Source organism: Cyprinus carpio, chromosome A15, assembly GCF_018340385.1.
Source record: "Cyprinus carpio isolate SPL01 chromosome A15, ASM1834038v1, whole genome shotgun sequence".
Lineage (NCBI taxonomy): Eukaryota > Metazoa > Chordata > Actinopteri > Cypriniformes > Cyprinidae > Cyprinus > Cyprinus carpio.
Genome location: NC_056586.1, coordinates 7,001,702 through 7,025,275, shown reverse-complemented (window position 1 = coordinate 7,025,275; position 23,574 = coordinate 7,001,702). Strand labels below are relative to the sequence as shown.

The window sequence follows — 23,574 nt, the reverse complement described above, 5'->3', positions numbered from 1 at the left end:
CCTGTTGAGTGTGACGTATCTCCGATACTGTCATTTCTCCAAGAGCGTCTAGACAAGGGTCTCACCCCTTCCACGTTCAAGGTTTACGTAGCAGCCATCGCATTATTTCATGCTCCTATTGCTGGCCAATCAGTGGGTCGAAACAGCCTCATTGTGCGTTTCCTGAGAGGTTCTAGGCGGTTGAAGCCCCCACGTCTTCTCACCGTTCCCACTTGGGACCTTCACACGGTCCTTGGAGCACTCAAAGGACCTCCCTTTGAACCGCTGCGGTCAGCTGACCTTCGGCCCTTAACACTCAAAACCGCTCTGCTACTTGCTCTAGCATCGGTCAAGCGTGTTGGCGATTTGCAGGCCCTCTCAGTGAGCCCTGCATGCCTTGAGTTTGGGCCCAATGACTCAAAGGTCATTTTAAAACCCAGGCATGGCTACGTCCCTAAAGTGCTCTCTACGCCATTCAGAGCACAGGTAATTTCCCTCTCAGCTCTGCCTCCGTTGTCAGGTGAGCGAGAGCTGGATTTGCTCTGCCCAGTGAGGGCTTTGAGGATATACATTGAGCGGTCACAGCCGTTCAGGCAATCTGACCAGCTTTTTGTCTGCTTTGGTGGCCGAACCAAGGGGTCTTCGGTCTCAAAGCAATGCCTCTCACGTTGGATAGTTGAAGCTATCGCTCTATGTTACTCCTCTATGGGCCTTGAGTGCCCCATAGGAGTAAGAGCCCACTCTACTAGAGGGATGGCCTCTTCATGGGCCTGGTCTAGTGGTGTCTCTATCAATGTGTTATTTGAGGCGGCCGGCTGGTCCTCGTCGTCCACTTTTGTCAGATTCTATAACTTGGACATCCCGACCTTGCACGCTCGGGTTCTTTCGGTTTGATATGACGGCCTCTATCAGGCTCCGTCATCATATCACCTCCAGGGAGCTAGCTCCCTCTTAGCAGTGTAGCGTCAAGGGTTTGATGGCTCCGGCCCTCTCACTTATCCTCTGGACCCCAGGGTGTTCAAGATAAGTCTTGTCGTTCCCTACCGTGGCACGGCGCGGTGAATTCGTTCCCCATACGCAGTATGAGTGAAGTATCGAAAGGGAACATACTCGGTTATGAACGTAACCTCGGTTCCCTGAGATACGGAACGAGTACTGCGTTATATGCCGTGCCACGAGGCTGCGGCTTCAGTGTCGTCGCTTCAGTCGTATGACCTGATTTCCTCTGGCGATTTGCCTGCTTATATAGCCATTCGCCCCGCCCATTTTGGCGGGCTTTGGCGCGCTGCATCGCCACAGACTCGCGCAGCTACGCAGCGCTGTCATTGGTTTAAAAAAGTTTACATATTAACCCTCTAAGCGCCAAAGTCGCAAAATTGCGACAAGACGTCATATTTAATAAAATAGACTGTAGTTCCTAATATGGTGTAATATCTTATTTGTATTCCCTACCACTAGATGGCAGACATGTGGTACTTTGATTCTAGACCAAAATTCCGTCTTGTTCCTATTCAAAGTGTTCGAGGAAATAGCAGAGCAAGTGAGCTCTCGTGTCATTGATGCGGAAGCAGTTCAGTTCATAGCGTGCGAGTAAATTGTGCGAGTAAATCGGCAAATGACTAATAAAAAGTGTGGGGATGTGTTGCAAATGTTACTCGCCGATTCTGACTCTGAAGGGGAATATTTGCCTTTTGGAAATGATGATCGGTCGTCTAATGATCGCGCTTCTATTGGCCTTTTGGAAATGATGATCGGTGCTGCCGTACAACGTGAGAGTGTTCACGAAGCACAAACAAGTGATCATTTCGACCCTTTGCCCTATGGGGATGGGGGTGGCAGGGTTGAACGTGGTTGTAGTGTCCATAGGAGAGCTGTTGCTGATCGCGCACGCTGTAAGGGCCGCCTCATTTTTGGAACGGGTTTCGGTTACCAAACCTTGGAAAACAATGAGAGGTACCATACTCTCAAGAACTATAAACTGTGTCACCTAGATACCTGACTGGGCAGATAGCTGGTCAACTGATCAAAAAATAGACACATGCATTTTACTATGGCACAGTACTATAGCAATAATTTACTACTTTCTCCTGTTTTACTGTTGAGTTCCTCTTTTCCTGATCATTTGGAATGATGAGGAAAAGACAAAAAAAAAAAAACATGCAAATAAGTTCAAACATCCAGAAATATCCAGAAATAAATATCTATTATTTCCTGAATATGAACTGATCAAAAAGTAGGCTACTGTTCACATGCATTTTACTAATATATAGAATAGTAATATAGTAATAATTTAGCACTTTCTTCTGTTTTGTTGTTGGCTTCCTCTTTTCTGATCATTTGGAATGAGGATGATGATGATGTCATAATATACAAATTAGATGAGTATATTTACACCCCACATAAACTTTCGGTCATGCCCAACATTTTTCTAATTTACAGTAGATCTCTATCTTTAACCCCTATCAAGCCACAAGCTTTTGAAATCTAAATGACAAAATCCAGCATTTTTTCCAAAAACCCTGGCGCTTAAAGGGTTAAACCAACGGCAGTGCAGTTGCACTGCGTTATTGAAAAAAGGCTTCAGTATCGAGGAAAAGGGAGCTTTTCCCCATACGCAGTACTCGTTCCGTATCTCAGGGAACCGAGGTTACGTTCGTAACCGAGTACGATATGCCACAACTGTGAGGTGGATGGGTTATCTCAGCAAAGGAGAAGTGCACACTAACACAGATTTAGACAGATTTGTGAACAGTATTTGAGAGAAATAGGCCTTTTGCAGGGCTTTTAAGGGGCCTTTTAAGGGGCCTGTGCTGAAACTGAAATGGGGCTGAAAAAGGGCACTTTTTAAATTTTTGAAAATTCTTAATGACAAATTAAATTACACAAAATAATAGTCTCAAAAGCTATAGATTTATTTCCTATTAATAACAATCATAATAATATAGATAATATAGATATAGCCAACAGGGTTTCAGGGCTTGTTTAAACCTAATTACGACAGAAATCTTCCGTGGGCCATGTGTTTGAAGATGTTTATGATTTCACTGTGATCCACTGGGATGTCCCTCTCTGCACATAAAGTTCAATAAAAATATGTTTGAATGTGTTTTTATTTTTATTTTATTTTTAATTTTTAGCTATTCTGCTAATTTGTATTATTTGGTTAACATGTTTATGTGTGTCATTGAGAAGAGGGGAAGGTAAAGCAATGAGTCAAGTATTTTTGCATATTTTGAAATATAATTCAAATAGTTATATCAAACAAAAAATAAGAGATTACAAGAAACTATAGCCATGCTGTTACTATAGCATATCCAACATTTATCTGCATACATGACAAAACTTGATACTGTGGAGCACCAGGGATGTTGGTCTCTTGAAGGCCTCTTATTCACTGCACTTTTCCTAAAGTAAGCCAGCAGTGAAAAAAATAATCAAATATTGTGAAAAGTACAGTTGCAGTGAAAAGTTTTAACTGTCCCAGAGCTCTTCCCTCCTAATCACACACACACATATATATATATATATATATATATATATATATATATTTATATATATATTTTAGTGGTGGGCCGTTATCGGCATTAACGTGCTGCGTTAACATGAGACTCTTATCGGGCGATAAAAAAAATATTGCCGTTAATCTATTCTCAAAGTTGGCTTGGGAGCTGGGTCTATAATACGCAAGCTATGATGACTTTCACCGTGATAGTTTAGCGCGGATGTATACCTAGATGAATTGCACTGTAGGGGGCGAGAACGAGTCTTCGAACCTGTGTGTATGCCTACTCTTATCACAGAACAGTAACAATCTTTCATAATCATAGACATTAGTGTAAACTTAATAAATATAAACAACATATTATTCATGCATTTGACTTCTAGGTTTGTATAATAAGCTGCTCGAGCAAGCAGCAAAACATTTAAACACAACAATTAGCCTACTTTTCTTGTTGGGATATCGCAAATATTTAAAATTAAAGCATCACTGACAGAAACAGTCAACTCTCGTTCCTTTTGCATTTAAATCTTTATTACAAGCAATCGCACAGTTCTTAATGAACTTTGTTTTTCTGCTTCCATAAAAGTGCATAGGCCTATATCATGTTGCCTCGTTTATCTAAAGGTGCTCTTTTTCTTGTTTTAAACCTAGCCAAAAAACCATGTGTTGTGTGTATAACACAGAAGCCTTTAATTAGTATTCATTTATTGTGAAATTACTGCATTTCCATGTCAATCCATGTTAATTTTTACCGTGAACAATGCGCTGTCATTTTAATTCAGCACATGCAGCACAGCAAAACTAGACTCGGTACGTAAACGATCGCCGCACTGCTGCAGATGCACTGCTCCTGGAACGCACTGACGGAACACAACCGCGTGAATGCTGGAATCCGTTAACATGGGTGCGTAAAAAAAAAAAAATGCAACGCATGCGCACTGCAGACGGAGTATGTGTGAAGCAGGCGTAAGGTTGTTTGCACCTTGTGCAATGCGGAATTAGTTTACTGTAGGAGTTCTTCCAGTCTCAAGTACCACCTAAACGCAAAGCATCCCTTAGCTAATGCGGAAGATGCCGGGCCAAGCAATGTAGCACAGGGGAAGAGTCGTCGTCAAACTACTATGTTTGAGTGCAGCACAGCTCTATCAGTACTAACAAGTACATCTTATTGAACACAATTTGAATGCCTTCGGCAGAATTCAAATTATCCATTTTAATCTAGATTAATCTAGATTAATTCCAAGATTAACAGTGAGATTAATCTAGATTAAAAAAATTAATCTATGCCCACCACTAATAATATATATATATATATATATATATATATATATACTAATATATATATATATATATATATATATATATTAGTGGTTGGCATAGATTAATTTATATATATATATATATATATATATATATATATATATATATATATATATATATATACAGGTGCTGCTCATATAATTAGAATATCATCAAAAAAGTTGATTTATTTCACTAATTCCATTCAAAAAGTGAAACTTGTATATTATATTTATTCATTACACACAGACTGATATATTTCACGTTTATTTCTTTTAATTTTGATGTTTATAACTGACAACTAAGGAAAATCCCAAATTCAGTATCTCAGAAAATTGAATATTGTGAAAAGGTTCAATATTGAAAACACCTGGTGCCACACTCTAATCAGTTAATTAACTTAAAACACCTGCAAAGCCTTTAAATGGTCTCTCAGTCTAGTTCTGTAGGCTACACAATCATGGGGAAGACTGCTGAATTGACAGTTGTCCAAAAGACGACCATTGACACCTTGCACAAGGAGGGCAAGACAAAAAAGGTCATTGCAAAAGAGGCTGGCTGTTCACAGAGCTCTTTGTCCAAGCACATTAATACAGAGGCGAAGGGAAGGAAAAGATGTGATAGAAAAAAGTGTACAAGCAATAGGGATAACCTCACCCTGGAGAGGATTGTGAAACAAAACCCATTCAAAAATGTGGGGGAGATTCACAAAGAGTGGACTGCAGCTGGAGTCAGGGCTTCAAGAACCACTACACAAAGACGTATGCAAGACATGGGTTTCAGCTGTCGCATTCCTTATGTCAAGCCACTCTTGAACAACAGACAGCATAAGAAGCATCTCGCTTCAAAAAGGACTGGACTGCTGCTGAGTAGTCCAAAGTTATGTGCTCTGATGAAAGTAAATTTTGCATTTCCCTTGGATATCAGGGTCCCAGAGTCTGGAGGAAGAGAGGAGAGGTACACAATCCACATTTCTTGAGGTCCAGTGTAAAGTTTCCACAGTCAGTGATGGTTTGGGGTGCCATGTCATCCGCTGGTTTTGGTCCACTGTGTTTTTCTGAGGTCCAAGGTCAACGCAGCCGTATACCAGGAAGTTTTAGAGCACTTAATGCTTCCTGCTGCTGACCAACTTTATGGAGATGCAGATTTCATTTTCCAACAGGACTTGGCACCTGCACACAGTGCCAAAACTTCCAGTACCTGGTTTAAGGACCATGGTATCCCTGTCCTTAATTGGCCAGCAAACTCGCCTGACCTTAACCCCATAGAAAATCTATGGGGTATTGGGAAGAGGAAGATGTGATATGCCAGACCCAAGAATGCAGAAGAGCTGAAGGCCACTATCAGAGCATCCTGGGCTCTCATAACACCTGAGCAGTGCCACAGAGTGATCGACTCCATGCCACGCCACATTGCTGCAGTAATTCAGGCAAAAGGATCCCCAACTAAGTATTGAGTGCTGTACATGCTCATACTTTTCATTTGTATACTTTTTAGTTGGCCAAGATTTCTAAAAATCCTTTCTTTGTATTGGTCTTAAGTTATATTCTAATTTTCTGAGATACTGAATTTGGGATTTTCCTTAGTTGTCAGTTATAATCATCAAAATTAAAAGAAATAAACATTTGAAATATATTAGTCTGTGTGTAATGAATGAATATAATATACAAGTTTAACTTTTTGAATTGGAATTAGTGGAATAAATCAACTTTTTGATGATATTCTAATTAAATGACCAGCACCTGTGTATATATATATATATGTATATATATATATGTGTATATATATATATATATATATATATATGGTAAAATATAAAGATTCCACAGTGATCTTTTTTTTTTTTCCTTTTTTATATTTTTTTTTTATTTTTAGTTACTTTTTTTAACATGTTTTACTGTGTTTATACTTGTGAAGATGAGCTAGATAAAAAATTTGCAGATTAAAAAAATAGCTAGGTAGCTGTTTTGTGATTATTTAAATATTAGATATTATTTTATGATTAGAAGTTATAATATTAGGTTTATTGTCAATCATAAATCAAAGAAGAAATTTCTTAGAAATATATTTTACCTAGGTGATTAGGATCACTCAAATGCAGTTTTGGGGGTTTTGACCAGCGAATGTGTGCAAATGTGCATTTCGTCCATCATTAAAAAATGTTTTCATCAACAGGTTACAAAGTTTGTTGTAGCTATATGGGTGCTCGGTTTTTCCTGTTTTAAAATACATTAGGCCAAAATCTCATTTTATTAAAGATGAATTACTAGGCTGCTGTCTGTATGCACAGGCTATTTAAGTGTAGGCTATTGGCTATGACTATGTGTCACGGTTGGTAGAGCCACTGTCTCATTCTGGTCTTATGTGTTTGGGTTTATGTGTATGTCTCGTTTGCACTGATTGTTTCATGTGGGCATGACCACTGATTTATTCATCAGCGGCAGCTGCAAACCATTCCAGCTCCTATTTATTGCCCTGTCTTTCGTCTTGTGTTTGTCAGATCGTTGTTCGTGCCTGTTCCCATCTTCCTCGTGTTTCCTGTTTCTCGTCTCTTCTGAGGGAGCGCGTATGGATCCTGACAAGGTTAAGGCTGTGATAGATTGGCCAAATCCAGATTCTTGTAAGGCCCCTACAGCGGTTTCTGGGGTTCGCCAATTTCTATCGGCATTTCATTCGCAACTTCAGCCAACTAGCCGCAGCTCTGTCATTCAGGTGGTCCGATACAGCCAAGGCTGTATTTACCAACCTAAAGAGCTTCGTTTCAGCTCCCATCTTAGTTGCCCCTGATCCCACACATCAGTTCGTGGTGAAGGTCGACAAGTCAGAGATGGGGGTAGGTGCAGCTCTTTCCTCAGACGACAAGATGCATCCTTGCACTTTTTTTTCCCCCATCGTCTATCACCTGCCGAACCTAACTATGACATTAGTAACAGAGAATTGTTGGCCGTCAAGTTAGCATTGGAGGAATGGCGTCATTGGTTAGAAGGGTCGGGGGTACCTTTATCGTTTGGACCGATCATAAGAACCTCGAATATATTAGATCTGCTAAAAGACTCAACTCCAGGCAGGCTCGGTGGGCACTTTTTTTTGGACATTTTGATTTTTCCCTCTTGTACCGCCCAGGTTCCAAGAATATCAAACCCGATTCCTTATCTCATATTTTTGATCCATCCAAACGCCCGGTTACTCCCGAGTGCACTTTACCTGAGAAAGTAGTTATCTCCACACTCATATGGGAGGTCAAATTGAAGGTCAATACAGTCTTAGAAGGGGTAACACCCCTCCGCCCGGTTGCCCACCGAATCGATTGTTTGTTCCAGAGGGGTTACGGTCCAACATTATTCGATGGGGTCATTGCTCCAACGTGGCTTGTCATTCAGAAGTAAACCACACTAGCTGCTTAGTAAAGTAATCCCTTGCCAAAATTACCCTCAGCCAAGGAGACAGTGGGCGTGACCACTGATTTATTAATCAGCAGCAGCTGCAAACCATTCCAGCTCCTATTTATTGCCCTGTCTTTCGTCTTGTGTTTGTCAGATCGTTGTTTGAAGCCCCCCGTGTTCGTGCCTGTTCCCATCTTCCTCGTATTTCCTGTTTCACTGGATACGGATCACTTCACTCCCGTTCTCACCATTGGTTCATCTTCATCACCTCACTCACTTCAGGATCGCCCATCTCAGTCCCTGCGTCATCCTCTCCTGCTGTCTGTGTTCCGGATCTGATCCTTGGCCTTGAGAGATTATCTACTGCTCTGAATTCTTCATGTTGCCTTCTGCTTGTTCTCAGGTGTTCTGTGTGAACTTTTGTTCAATAAACATTATTGCACTTGCTATTGCTTCCGGCCTATTTATCATCACGCTATGGCAAATGCTAGCCCTCTCTCTCTGGTCCCACCTGTCTCAGACCTCAAATACCTAAAATATGAGCCTTTATAGAGATAGTGTTTCTTGCGTAAAGAAAACGCTGTACTTATTCAAACAACAAGATCTTTAACATTGCAAGACTTCATTCAGCTGCTGTGCAGTGCTGTGGAACTTCACTTTATTCAATCGAGATTTATAAACGGTTTTACTTTTACAGAGGTTTTACTGACAGTTTGAGCAGATCCAACAAGATTTTAGTCCCAAGCTCTATTTAATGTTTCATTGGCTAAATATTTGTAAAACAGACAGATGTAAAGGGTGATTAATAGCAATGATTTATTGAGAGAGAAAAAAAGAAGAAAAAAAACACCACAAAAAAGGGCACTTCGGAGTGTAAGGGGAAAAAGGGTATGTGCTTTGTACATGTTCAGCCCTACCTGTGCACGTTCCTTGCCTTTTGTGTACATAGAAAAAGTTTTAGTTCCCTTTCAAGGGAACTTCGAACTGCGTCCTCTAGGGGTCGCTATGGGGAACACCTCGTCATGACCCGTGTCTGAAGTATACATTGAAAAAACACCAACGAGTTGGCCGGCAACAGCCTCTGACGTCACTACTGGCGCGACTCTTTCTCTGTCTATTATGGCAACAACTAGCAAGCGTTTAGACAATGTGTGCATCCGTGTCGGCGTTATTTGACACCCGATGACACACACAATCTTTGCGTTATTTGTTTGGGTAAAGAGCACGCACGCGATGTCTTTGAGGGCATTGTGAGTGTTTTTTCAAGGAAAAAGCTCTGCTCTCATTTGTCTCTCTTTCCGAGAAAAAAAAAAAAAGGCAGCCATCTGCTTCCCGCGGTTCAGGACCCGTCGCTGCTGAGGCACGGAGGAGAATGAGCTTGTGAGAATTTCAGGTGGATCTGTCTGAATGGTTTAAAGAGGGACTTTCCCTTTCGCGCTCATAATGGCGGCAGACGAAAGAGAGCCTCGGGAGGATGATGTTATAGCTTTAACAGTTTCTGATACTGAGGTTAGTGCTCTGCTGGGTTTTTACCGAGGAAAAGCAGGAGATATTTGAGGATGGTGAAGAAGTTGAGGCTGAGCCTTCTCAATTCTCCTGCCCTGCGTATGTAGAGCTGTTGGAGCTTATGGATCGTGCCATGGCAAGGTTGGACTTGCCATGAAAGTACGCTAACAAGGTGACGCCGTGAGGCTGCCTCGATGATCGTTATCTTTCCGACCATAGCCCTCCAGCTCAGGAGAGCCTTCCATTTCTGTCTGATCTCCATACAGAGATCAAAAGGAAATGAAAGAGGCCGTTATCTTCTTGCATTCATCGGTTTCGGCATAAGAGTTTTGCTGACATCGAGGCGATGCGAGAAAGCTGCTATGAGAGGATGTCGCCTGTGGAAAGAGCTTTCTTTCTGCGGGGGAGACATTCTCTCTTAATCTCCCTCCTTGCCATCTAAGCCAAGAAATACATCTCACTTAAATGGCTAGGCATACGCAGCAGCAGGTCAGGCTGTGGCTTTATTACACACGATGGTGGTGCTTCAAGCATATCAGACTGATCTGCTAAGAGACCTGGATAGAGGCGAAGGCCTTTTTTCCTGATCAGGTAGCCGAGCTGCGCCGCACCACAGATCTCTCTCCAGGCTACCAAGCAGGCTGCCTCTGCCATGCGCAGGACTAAGGCGGCCATGGTGGTAGTGGAGAGACTTCTGTGGATGAAAAGGCTTTCTTCTCGATGCTCAGGTTTCGCCTTCTGAGCTTTTCGGTATTTCCATTGAGACGGTGATCGAGAAGTTCGGGAAGACGAAGGTGCACTCTGCTGCTTTCAGATCCTTCGTTGCACGAAGGTCCAGGTCTGAGCCCGAACAACATAGGGGTCCTGGCCTGTCTCGATCTGAGGATCAAAGACCGGGACAGAAGGTTAGTGTTGCTACTCGCGCTCCTCCCCCACCTGCGGGCAGGGGTGAGAGGAATTGTGGGTCAAAAGGAGGTAAGCAGAACATAAGGGATGTGATCCAGACGAGGCAGCGTTCTCGTCTGAATCAGAGTGATACCGTGGTATCTACTCGTTCCCTTTAGGGATTTTTAACTTCTGCTTTTATCCTCCCCTTCCTAATTCCCCTGTAACCACCAGCTCTCCACCTGATCAAGGTTAGGTGGAAACCTCTCGCAAAACAGTCTCCTATGCTGGACCTATAATGTTTTTGGCTGGTTCTATGTTCATAGCAACCACCTTACTGATGGTCCGGACTAAATGGAGGCGCCCCTTGAGCGGGGCTCCAGCGAAGGAGGGTGGGAATAACCCTTTCTGTATATACTTATGTGTAAATTGCTGGTGGTTATGTGTTTACTAATAAACTCTTTGAGTTTCCTTTGCAGTGCTCAGTTACAGTGTTTACTAAAACCCTCTTCAGCACCTGCCATCCGGCTTCATGTTCTGGTATTAGGCGGCTGAGATCACAGGTTTCTGCGGGAGCCTCCTTGATCATCAGGCCTGGCACAGCACTGCAGGGAATTTCATGGATGTCCTGAGGGGTCTCCTGGCCGCTTAGTTGTGCTGTCGCATCCAGCAGGAAGTGAAGGTGGCAGTTACAGAAGTCTTGTATATGCTGCCTCAGGTGATGCTCCCCTCGCTAGAGGTTTGTAAAATTTGAGCTTGCCTCTCCCGTGTGGTTCAGCGCCTCTGCGATGCTTAGGAACATTTAGGTACACACGCTAAGCTCTGTGTACTTTCTGAAAACCACATAGTGGTCAGTGTGCACGTGAACACTTTGCGAACTTTCTAAAAATCCACATATTGGTAAGTGTGCACGTAAGACTCTGTGCACTTTCTGAAATCCTGTATGGTAAGAGTTAAGCGCTCTGCCTCGTTCCCTTTCTTGAGATGATTAGACCTTGGTTTCTTGGGCTCCATTCAGCCAGTGTGTACTCGTTTATACACTTCAAGCATCGCTTCCCTCAAACATGAGGGGCTATTTGGGCGATACTCGTGGTAGTTTACCAGCGCTCCCCTTTTCCAAGAAGGGTCGGCTATGAGCGCGCTACTCTGGATTCGGAGTTCTCCTGTCATATGAGACTGAGTTCACTGTTTTTCCCCAGAGCACTCCAGCATTATTTCCACAGATCGAGTTGATGACTCTCAAACATACTGTTTTGAGATGGCACCATTCCATCTATGAGCTGCTCTATCAGAGTGCCACGAGAGCCCTTCCTTAGAACAGTATTTGAAAATCCATGCTTTGGTAAGTGTGCACGTGAAGTCTTTGCACACTTTCTGAAATCCACACTGTGGTAAGTTCGCACGCTAGTGCGTTCTTTCTAAAATCCTATATGGATGAGGTCTTCGCACGGTTGCTTCGTGCCCTTTCTTGAGTTGGTAAAAGCCACGTTCATCTTGGGCACCACTCCACATATGTATCCTCGGATACCTATCTAAACAGGGTGTTGCTACTGGAGATCTGTTGAGACAGCTTCTTCAGCAAGCTTTTGCAAGACCAAGCGGTAGCCCCTGTGTGACAGGCAAGACTTAGTATAAAATGCTAGGTTCTTAGCCATATCCCTTTAAAGGAATCTTTCCTGATTCCAAGCCTTCAGCTCTACTCCGGGCCGAGGCCCTAACAATTAAGTTGGGTATGTAGCTTAGGCCTTTGGCCGTAAGGGCTACTGTCACAGACAGCCGTCTAAACATCCCAGGGGCAACTCCCATGGAAATGGTAGAGTTGATACTTAGTGTTCGCCATGATTCTAGCCTGCACTCCCCTCAGCATGGCGGCGTGAGTATACTGTTCCCCATAGCGACCCCTAGAGGACGCAGTTCGAAGTTCCCTTGAAAGGGAACGTCTCAGGTTACGAATGTAACCATGGTTCCCTGAGTAGGGAACAAGACACTGCATCCTCTAGCTCCCTACCATGCTTCGGACACCAGCTTCAGATGAAGAAGTGAATGACATGTTCTCCCGGTGCCTGTTTATAGTCACGCCGGTAGTGACGTCAGAGGCTGTCGCCAGCCAACTCGTTGGTGTTTTTTCAATGTATTCTTCAGACACGGGTCACGATGAGGTGTTCCCCATAGCAACCCCTAGAGGACGCAGTGTCTCGTTCCCTACTCAGGGAACCATGGTAACATTCGTAACCTGAGACGATCTTTGAGTTCAGCTCATGAAAAATGGGGGCAAAAACAAAAGTGCTGCGTTTATAATTTTGTGTAATTCCAGTCAGTTTGCAAACTGTCCCTTTGTGCCACCTGGCGCTAGTTTCATGAATGACTTTAACATGCGACTGACTTGCAGTTAACACCGTGGCCCTAAGGCGGCGGTACACGCGGCAGTTTGCCAATTTGGTTGGCCACCTACTGTACAACAACACACACACACATACACATAAACTCGATGCACAAATACACACCCATAAAACACTCGCACAAACATGCAAAATAAAATTCACGAACGAATACAATTCTGATGAGAAAGATGCATGCCTTAATTGTGTATATACATATATGCAAGTGATTTCATATGTGGATGTGTGTGAACTTTTCAGTTCAAGTCAAATCAATTCAAGTCACCTTTATTTATATAGCGCTTTTAACAATATAGATTGTGTCAAAGTAACTGTACAGCATTAATTTTGAAAACACTGTGTCAGTAATGCAAAATGACAATAGTAAAAACAAATTTTTCAGTTAAAGGCATTTCAGTGTAAAAGGAAGCTGTTTGAGTGTAAATGTCATGCAGCATCTGCATCTCACAGCAGCAGTTCAGGCGGCATCTCCAGATGCAGAGATATCTTAAAACGCTTAACATGGCTTAATGCATTGAAACAGTGTTTTTAAAAGACAAAAATCAATCAACTTAGTAATAATAAAGCATATGATGTAAAGACAAGCAGATGAGTCCAGAATAAGTACCCTATGCATTTAATTATCTCCAGATGCCACGGTCTGACTCTGACAGGTGCCGCTACAGCGGCATCTCCAGCAGCATGGACTTTCTTCACTGGCCAATTACATAATTCGATGTAATACTTTTCATTTTAAAAACTACATTTAAACAAAATAACATTATATACCACAGGACTGTCATTTGTAAGCATTTATCATAAAGTTTGTTAATAAAGTTAATGTTTGATATTTTCTGCATTTTCGGCAAAAAACTCACTGTAGTAAATACAAGATTTACAGTTTGACAATGTGTTATTTTAAATGTTAAAAGTAATTTTATTAAAATACACTGGACATTTTAACCCAGTCGGTGGAATTGTCAGACGGTCCTTTAACCATCAAGTGCAATAGGGCTTGGATACTTTCTCCGGTTTAAATTTACTACAATACATATTTTTAAATAATTTTTTTTCATGTGCCTACAAAACCACCATTGGCTCTGCACCCCTTTACTTAAACTCATTACTTCAGACTTACGTGCCTTCTAGAAGCTTGCATTCTGCAAGTGAACATCACTTTATTGTGCCATCCCAAAGAGGCACAAAAGCACTTTCACAGACTTTTACATTAAATGTTCCCTCCTGGTGGAATTCATCTTCAAGAATCGACTAAAAACACATATTTTCCATCTTTATTTGAACCTTCTAACTTTAGCACTTTATGTTCTAATTCTATTCTTTAAGACTCTGACAGGTCTTCTATTCTCTATTCTTTACTTTTCGGGCCGGAGCACGTTTACGTGATGTATGACATAACGGAGAAAACCACTTTTGCTAATATTTTACCGAATAATTAATAATAATTAATTTATAATTTATTTTATGCATTGATTTTCACTTGTATGTATCAGAAAATTATTACGGAAAAAGCTAAGGTTAATGAAATAATTTGCAGCTTTATTCACAGTCCACATTTCCTGTTTATCAATAAGGTAAGAACAGGAGCCATTATAAACCTAAATATACTTGATTGAAATAAATTAACTGAAAAGTATAGTGTAGCAGTAGTAATAGAATATGTATATGAAAAGTATAGTGTAGCAGTAGTAATAGAATATGCGGTCATAATGATAACAGTAGCGCACACAAAATAGAATTGGTTCTACACTCAGGCACGGTTAGCGCTCACACTGCATGCGTACCACACCCGAGCCCAACAAACCGCACCCGAGTGTGGCACGGAGCGCTCACACTAGTCAAACAAACCAGGCTTTGGGGGTCAAACGTGCTTGGGCGCAGTTCAAAACGCCTAGTGTGAGTACACCCTAACTGCTTGTTTTCTTAAAAAAAAAAAAACACTTGCTTTTCTAATCTTTTTGTATTCTATCTATTTTTTTTATTTATTATACAATTAACAAGGCACAAAAAGGCCTCTTACACTAGCTTGCTCTATTCTTTTTCTAATCTATCAGTTTTCATTTTATTTAATATATGATTAAAAAAAAGTGCTATGTGTACTGCATTAAGCTAACTGAGACTTGTTATAGCACTTGCATATCATTGCTCTTTTGTTGATTTTGATTGCTTCCATTGTCCTTATTTGTAAGTCGCTTTGGATAAAAGCATCTGCTAAATGTCTAAATGTAAATGTAAATAACAAACACTGAAAACCTTTTTAACAAGCTCTCTAAAGGTCACTCTCCTCTTCACTTAAAAAAAAGAAAAATGTATGCCAATAGTTGCCCACACATACTGTAAAATGGCACGTGTTATCTTTCCATCATATTGTCCATTGTACATTAATGTGTCATATATAGCATAATTATAAACAAAGCTGTTACAATACAATGCACAAGTTACTGGTAAAAAGGAGAGAACATACAAGACTTGCTATGATAGGCCTTATAGCAATGGTGCTTTCCACTGTCACGGTACACTGTAAAAAGTGATTCTCTATATTTACTCAATAAAATTGTGACAACAGATTACAAGCAATATTATTAATTAAATTTAACACATTAGAATAAATTAGAATTAATCAAATGAGATGCTTACAAGCAATTATTCAAAATGAGTAAAATAACATGAAAAAAAAATAAGTAAAATGTATACAAAAATATTGGTTTTGTTGGACAAAAAACGAGAAGCACCTGGCTGCAGCCTGCATATAGAGACGGGGTTGCACATGTTAACCCGCCTCATACCTACTCTGATTGGTTCATCTTTCATAGGCATACATGATAGGAAATGTGTGCGTAGTTGGTGTACACTGTTAAAAATAATACACTATATTTACTTAATAAAATTGTGGCAACAGATTACAAGCAATATTATTAATTATTAATTAACACATAAGAATTAATTAGAATTAATCAAATGAGATGCTTAGAAATTAACCATTAAACATGAGTCAAATAGCACAAAAATAAGTAAAATTTAAACAAAACAAAAAAACATTTATTTGAGAAAGAAAAACAAAACACTATGCTAATGAATACTATGTTATGCATACCAGGCCAGTAGTTGACGATTAAGAAACACAGCGCAAAAATGTTTGTTGCTTACATGGAGATGATACAGGCATCGTGTTCAAAAGCTTATGTTTTTAAGCCCCCAAAACAGAGTTATTGAAGACACCTGATGTTAACAAAGGAGAATAATCTACATTTTGGTTACCATTACGGTGGTCAGTGTTTGTTTTAGTTGGGCTCTTGACCCTTAAACTTTTAAACAAATTTTTTGGTTGCTGTAATTGTGATACAGTTTTGACATCATTTGATCTGAATTTCTGAGTTGGTTGCATCTTATCAACAGCAGGCGTCCTTTGGCTGTACAGTTTAAGGTCTGGTATTTTCAGCATAATCAGAGTGATTCTTGGAAGCATTTCTGATCAAAACATTTAAAAAAAGAAAATTTCATTTAGGCACACAGACATCAAGAATCAGGCTGAGAACCTCAACAATGGTGACCATCAAAAAGCATGTTGCACTGCATTATGGGTACCACCAATCAAAACTCATTTATGGCTCCCATCATGCTTTGCGGCATGAATAAATTATGAGATGAATTGTCTTAGATTTATTCTTAATATTTTCTTTTATTTTTATTTTTCTATGCAATTTGTCACCATTCTTGAGATTCATACACTGGTTCTTGATGTCACTGTGTGCCTAAAAGAAGGTTTCCCTTCCCCATTACAAATTTTTTCTTAATCAGAATTTTTAAACTCTGGATTTTGCATAAAATATCAGGTCTTCTATTGTTGAATTACACGGGCTGCTATATTGAACATTTATTTAACTCAGAGAACAGGCTCTGTTTATAACACTCAGGCCAAACAATGATTATGTAAAATCATAACCAACACCACCTGAACATCTTTACTCTTAGCATGTCTAGCTGTTATAATTCAGTTACAACAACCATACAAAACGTAATATTAAAAAGTCAAGGGTCAAGAGCCCAACTAAAGCAAACACTGACCACTATAATGATAACCCTATAAATTTACCCTTTTCTCTTTCAGTGATTCTGTTTGTGAACTTTAGGTGTCTTCAGTAACTCTGTTTTGGGGACTGAAGACGCAAACTTCTGAACATGATGCCTGTATCATATCTATGTAAGCAACAAAATTTGCAACAAAATTTGTAAAAAAGTTGACATCATGTGCATGCATAGAATGTTTTCACAGGGTGTTTCATGATCGCCAACTACTGGCCTGGCATGTATAACATAGTATTCTTTAGCATAATGTTTTTTGTTTGATTGTTTTTATTTTCAATGAAATCAATATTTTTGTGTAAATTTTACTTACTTTTTTCAAGTTCTTATACTCATTTTGAATGGTTGCTTGTAAGCATCTAATTTGATTATTTCTAATTAATTCTAATGTGTTAAATTTAATTAATAATATTGGATGTAAAATTTTTAACAATTTTATTGAGTAAATAAAGTGAATAATTTTTTACAGTGATGTAAGAGGCGAAGACTCAAGTGCAGGCAGATGGGGTGTCTTTATTTATAACTCACAAAAATAAACAAAAAACATAACTGAAACCTGTAAAAGCCAGAGTAACATAAATGCTCACAACGAAACATAAACTGAGCATAGGGCAGACAGAAATCAAAGGCATGAACCAAAACATATGTGAGACAAGCAAGCCCAGAGCAGAAAACACACGGAGTTTATAAGGAAGAGGCAATCAAGTAAACAGCTGGAACAAATTAATCAATGAATAAGGTAATGAGAGAACAGGTGAGTGAAGTTTGGGGAATGGAGTCTGGAAGTAAGGGAGATGACGACCTCTGGTGGTAAGAGGGAGAAACAAAGGGCCTGGACCCCTGACAGGACCCCTCCACTAAGGAATGGCAGGTCCGTGTGCTGGAGGGGGACCTGGGGACTGAGACAGAGCCGGTGGGATGAGGACCCAGGGCAGAACCAGCGGCCACCACAGTGGTGTATGTTGAGCTGCCATCTTGTAAAAGGCAATGGCGGGGGAACTGTGAACAGACACCACTGCTTCTGAAACCTTGTGAGCGGACACCACTGCTTTGGGGGAACTGTTGAGAGGAAAGCGGGACACTGTGGGGGCCCCGAAGGGAGGGGAAGGAGGGGGGAGGGGAAAAGGAAACCGCCTCGGGGAACAGACACCACTGCTTCTGAAACCTTGTGAGCGGACACCACTGCTTTGGGGGAACTGTGAGTGGAAATGTGAGCGTACACCGCTGCCTGAGTGGAGGTGGTGTGTGGGAGGATGCTGCTTCTTGTGGTGCTTTGTGCGTGGACAGCGCCGCCTTGGGTGGAGCTGTGAGCGGACACCGCCACTTCTGGAGCTTTGTAAGTGGACACTGCCACCTCGGGGGAACTCTGAGCAGACACCGCCGCTTCTGAAACCTTGTGAGCGGACACCACTGTCTCGGGTGAGCTGTGAGCAGACACCGCCACTTCAGGAGCTTTGTGAGCGGACACTGCCTCCTTGGGGAAACCAGTCTTCAAGTGGCTCATTTGTACTGTCAGGGTATATAAGAGGCGAAGACTCAAGTGCAGGCAGATGGGGTGTTTTTATTTATAACTCACAAAAAAAAAAAAAAAAAAAAAAAAAAAAACACAACTGAGACCACCCTGAAGGGGGAAATGCCAAAGTAACCTAAATGCTTACAACGAAACATAAACTGAGCATAGGGCAGACAGAAATCAAAAGCATGAACCAAAACATATGTGACACCAACGAGCCCAGAACAGAAAACACAGGGAGCTTATAAGGAAGAGGCAATCAGGTAAACAGCTGAAACAAATGAATCAGTGAATAAGGTAATGAGAGAACAGGTGAGTGGAGGTTGGGGAATGGTGTATTGAGGTAAAGTGGTTGGAAAAATGTGTTGGTGAATGAGGTAATGATAGGGCCTGGACCCCTGACAACCACTATAGATAAATGTGGTTTCACTCTCCCAAAATGCCAGATCCATGTGGACGAAACGCTTTTACGGAACAAAATTTATGTGTATACGGCAAAACGCATCTCTATGTGGATGGGGCCTTAGAGTGGGACCATATATGCTCTGAGCAGTCTTAATATAACACTCAGGATTTTACTATGTAGCTTTCTAGTAACACTTAGACCTTGATTAGCTTGTTCAGGTGTGTTTGATTAGGGCTGGAGCAAAACTTTCCTGGACTGTGGCTCTCCAGGACCAACACTTGCCACCCCTGCCCTACACACTGTAAAACCCAACAAGTAACTTAACTCAAACTGTTTGAGTAAACAGATTGCCTTGATTTAAACCATGTAAGTTTTAAAACTTTGCAATTAAGTAATTAAGTGATTAACTAAGTGTTGATTGAGCATTAGTGATGAACAGCTGCTGTTAACAAACAGAATCACTGAAGAAAAGAGAAACACAAGAACTACTACAACTGACTTCAGACACAGCCTTAGATAAAATAAACTGAAATAAAATACATTAAATCTCCTCAAGATCTGATTAAACAACCCCACAAAGAGCATCACCAGCTCCACTTATTAATAACCAGACTGACTCAACAATGGTGACAGAAAGAAAAAAAAAACATGCAGCAATGCATGCTGGGTACTATTGTAGTACAAAACTCATCCATGGCTCCCAGCAAGCTCTGCAGCATTTTTTTTTTTTTATGGTCACCATTGTTGAGGTTCACATGCTGATTATTGATGTCTGTGTGTGACAAGCTGACACCATGGAAGACCAAACTGTTTGGAAAGTCCTTTATATTAACTGATTATCACAGAACCACTGGCTCTTAGAATGGCTTTCATTGTAATCAATCCAACTAATTACACAACACCGACTTCAAACAGTTCAATAATTGATAATTATCATCACCAATATACAGTATAAAAACCAGCACCTAGATACAGGTTTAGGTAAAAAATGTTAGCCTGAAGGCACTGCAAGTTGCTTTGGATAAAAGCAGCTTGTGTGTGTGCGCGTTCTGTGTGTGTGCATACATATGTATATATATACATATATAAAACACCTGACGATATTTCTTCTGGGCTTTTGAATAACAAGAAATATGTTTTAGAAACATATGGTTACAACAGCCAGAGAATAAACTAAGACAGAAATCAAGGGTCAAGAGCCCAACTAAAGCAAACACTGATCACTAACATGGTTACTTCAAATGAAAACATAAATCAACATCTAAACCTTAGTTAATTCTCAATAAGATCTTCTGTAGACGTCTGACAAAAATAAAGTCAGTCTGGTTATTAATAATGGGAGCTGGTGATGCTGTTTGTGGGATTGTTTAATCAGATCTTGAGAGATTTAATGTATTTTATTTCAGTTGATTTCATCTAAGGCTGTGTCTGAAGTCAGTTGTAGTTCTTGTGTTTCTCTTTTCTTCAGCAATTCTGTTTGTAAAGAGCAGCTGTTCATCACTAATTCACAATTATCACTCAATTAATCACTTAATTACTTAATTGCAATGTATATATTCTTTCAGTGAACTCAACTGAATTAAGTTCAGAGTACTCATAACTGTTAGTTTTAAAACTGGTTTAAGGCAATCGGTTTCCTCAAACGGTTTGAGTAAACCTAACTTGTCAGGTTTTTAAGGATATCTGTTTACTCAAACGGTTTGAGTTAAGTTACTTGTCGGGTTTTACAGTGCAGTTGAAAGGCACATGGTTATTCATGGTTATTAAGGCCTGTCTTAACACAACAGATTAGTTGCTGACTGCCTGTGTATTTGCTAGTAAGTTGATTCATGCACTGTATACACTTTTGTATGGAATTGCTTGCTAAGACTTCAAAAGTAATAATAATAACAGTGTACATAATTTAGTAATGACATAGGATTCATTTTGTATATCAATGGGTAAATGTGGGGTCTGACATATTAGCAGGAATATGGTTGGAAACTTTAAATGGACAGATACTACATACAATTATACCTGTGGGCATATGCAATCATTTTAACTTCAGAGAAAAGTAGCCTTTGGAGAGCTTGTTAAAAGTGTTTTCAAAAATTTTGATCAAGGCAATTACCATGAGACTGGTATCCATATATAGCAAACCAAATCAAACCTTTACAAAGCACAATGGGAAAAATCCTATCGGAGAACATGGTAAGATTTCAACCATCTTGCAAAAAAAAAAAAAAAAAAAAAAAAGGCAAACAAACAAACAAAAAAAGTATACTGATGTTAATTGTGCAGCTAAGAATTAAAATATAATATGTGTTTATTTGTTTTTCTCACCTACAGAATTCATGACCACTAACACTAATGCAATTTTCATGTATATGTCTTCCAGTAATTACTTCTGTCAAAAGATTAATTGGTATTAATTGCATAAAAAAATACAAGTTTTTACATAATATGTGTGTGTGAAGTGTGTATATTTATTCTTTATATATTTAGAAAAAAAATACTTGTATTTACATGTATATATTTATTCCTATAAATTATATCATATATAAAATATATTTTATATATAAATGTAACATTAATATTATAATCTATATATATATATATATATATATAATGATATAATGTTATATATATATATTATATATATATATATGTTATATTATATATATATATATATATATATATATATATATATATATATATATATATATATACACACACACAAACACACACATTATACACACATACATTATGTAAACAAAAACTTTTATTTTGCATGTGATTAATCGCGATTAATTGTTTGACAGCACTACAATAATGTATTAATAATAATAATAATAATAACTTCTGCATAATAACTGCATATGATTCCAGATGCAGCCACTGCTGGAGAATGAGTCAAGTGTCTTCTTATTTACACTCTCTGGTCTAAATGAAACAATGGAAAACAGATATGTGTTTTTTTCTTTAACAGCACTGTTTTATCCCCTAATGGTGCTGTGTAATCTAATTGTAATTTTCACTATAATATCACAAAACACACTTCATGAGCCAATGTATATTTTTATATGTAATTTGTGTGTAAACACACTTTATGGTACTGCTGGATTCTACCCTAAATTTATGTATGATTTATTAGCTGAAGATCATGTGATTTCTTATGTTGGATGTATGATTCAGATATTTGTTATTTATTCATCTGTTTTATGTGACCTTTCAACATTAACAGTGATGGCATATGACAGGTATGTGGCAATATGTAGACCACTGGAGTATCATTCAATAATGACCAATCAGAGAGTTCTTGAATGGATCCTTTTCTGCTGGCTGACTCCATTTTTTTGCATGTCTGTTCTAATTGTATTAACAGCTAGACTCACTTTATGTGGCTCTACTGTTGAAAAGTTATATTGTGAGATTTGGGCAGTTGCAAAACTTTCATGTTTTTCTACAACAGTAAATAATGTGTTTGGGTACATTGTTATTATAGGATACTTTGGACATGCAGTATTGATATATTGCTCATATATTCAATTGATTAGAATGTGCATAAAGTCAATAGAGGTCAGGCACAAATTCATGCAAACATGTGTGCCACATCTGCTCTCATTGTTCATTGTGGCTATTGCATTGTTGTTTGATGTATTGTACAGTCGTTATGGCTCAAAGAATGTGCCACAAGGTGTGCGTAATTTCATGGCTTTGGAATTCCTACTCATAACACCCATTTTAAACCCCCTTATTTATGGACTAAATCTGTCAACAGTACGGCAACGAGTTATTAGATTGTTTTTCAAGAAACAAGTGGGAATATCTGAGTGAATACTCAGTCAAAAGACTATTCTGTCCTCGTCTGTGGTCTTTAACATTCTAAGGCAATATTTTTTGAGCTTTTAAAAATGTTTATATGGCTGTTGTAGTTAATTGTCAAACTGTTGTTGTTACATATAAGGTAATAAACCACAAGAGCTTGTGTGTAAGAGTTTTACTTTGATGGAGGTGTGTTCCGTCTTAGGTATGAGATGAAATGGAATGACTAAACCACATTAAAATCTGTACAGCTTTGACTTACCTATTGCTTTTTATAAAATGGTGCTAACATTAATATGCTGATAGACAGAGAAAATAGCTATGTTACCATCACAGACAATTATTCTGCCAGTAATATGTTTATGGTCACATTTTAGATTGGGGACCAATTCTTGCTATGAACTATTACCAATAAATACTGCCTTAATACATTGACCATAACTATATGGAAATATATTTTATTGATGTAAAGAATAGGCTTATTCATATCAACACAAAAAAGTCCTTGAGAACAATATAGCCCACAAAAGTCTGATACAAGCCCTTTAGGGATAGAGTACAATAAAATAGATGCATCATTTAAACTGCATCTGAACAAATATATGGAAAACATTACAAACAGGGTGTGTGCAGATAAATGTGTTTTGGATTATACACTTTGCCATTTTGTGCAACACTTGTGTCAGGGTACTTCTATATAGAGCTCATTCACAAAGGCACAAGAGGCAAGAGTCCAAGGAAGGTAATTTTTAACCCACAAACTGAAAAGTCACAGTAGACTGCAATAACATGACTAAACATGCAATTAAACACAACTA

The 23,574-nt window shown here is 39.4% G+C and overlaps 1 protein-coding gene across 1 annotated transcript; it reads left to right on the top strand.

Moving 5' to 3' along the window:
- Positions 1-21,820: 21,820 nt before the first annotated feature.
- LOC109089483 (olfactory receptor 1468-like) lies at positions 21,821-23,063 on the top strand. The gene has a single exon (XM_019103554.2). It carries the CDS (start codon positions 21,821-21,823, stop codon positions 22,766-22,768), a length of 948 nt encoding a protein of 315 aa, XP_018959099.1. The 3' UTR covers positions 22,769-23,063.
- Positions 23,064-23,574: the final 511 nt, after the last annotated feature.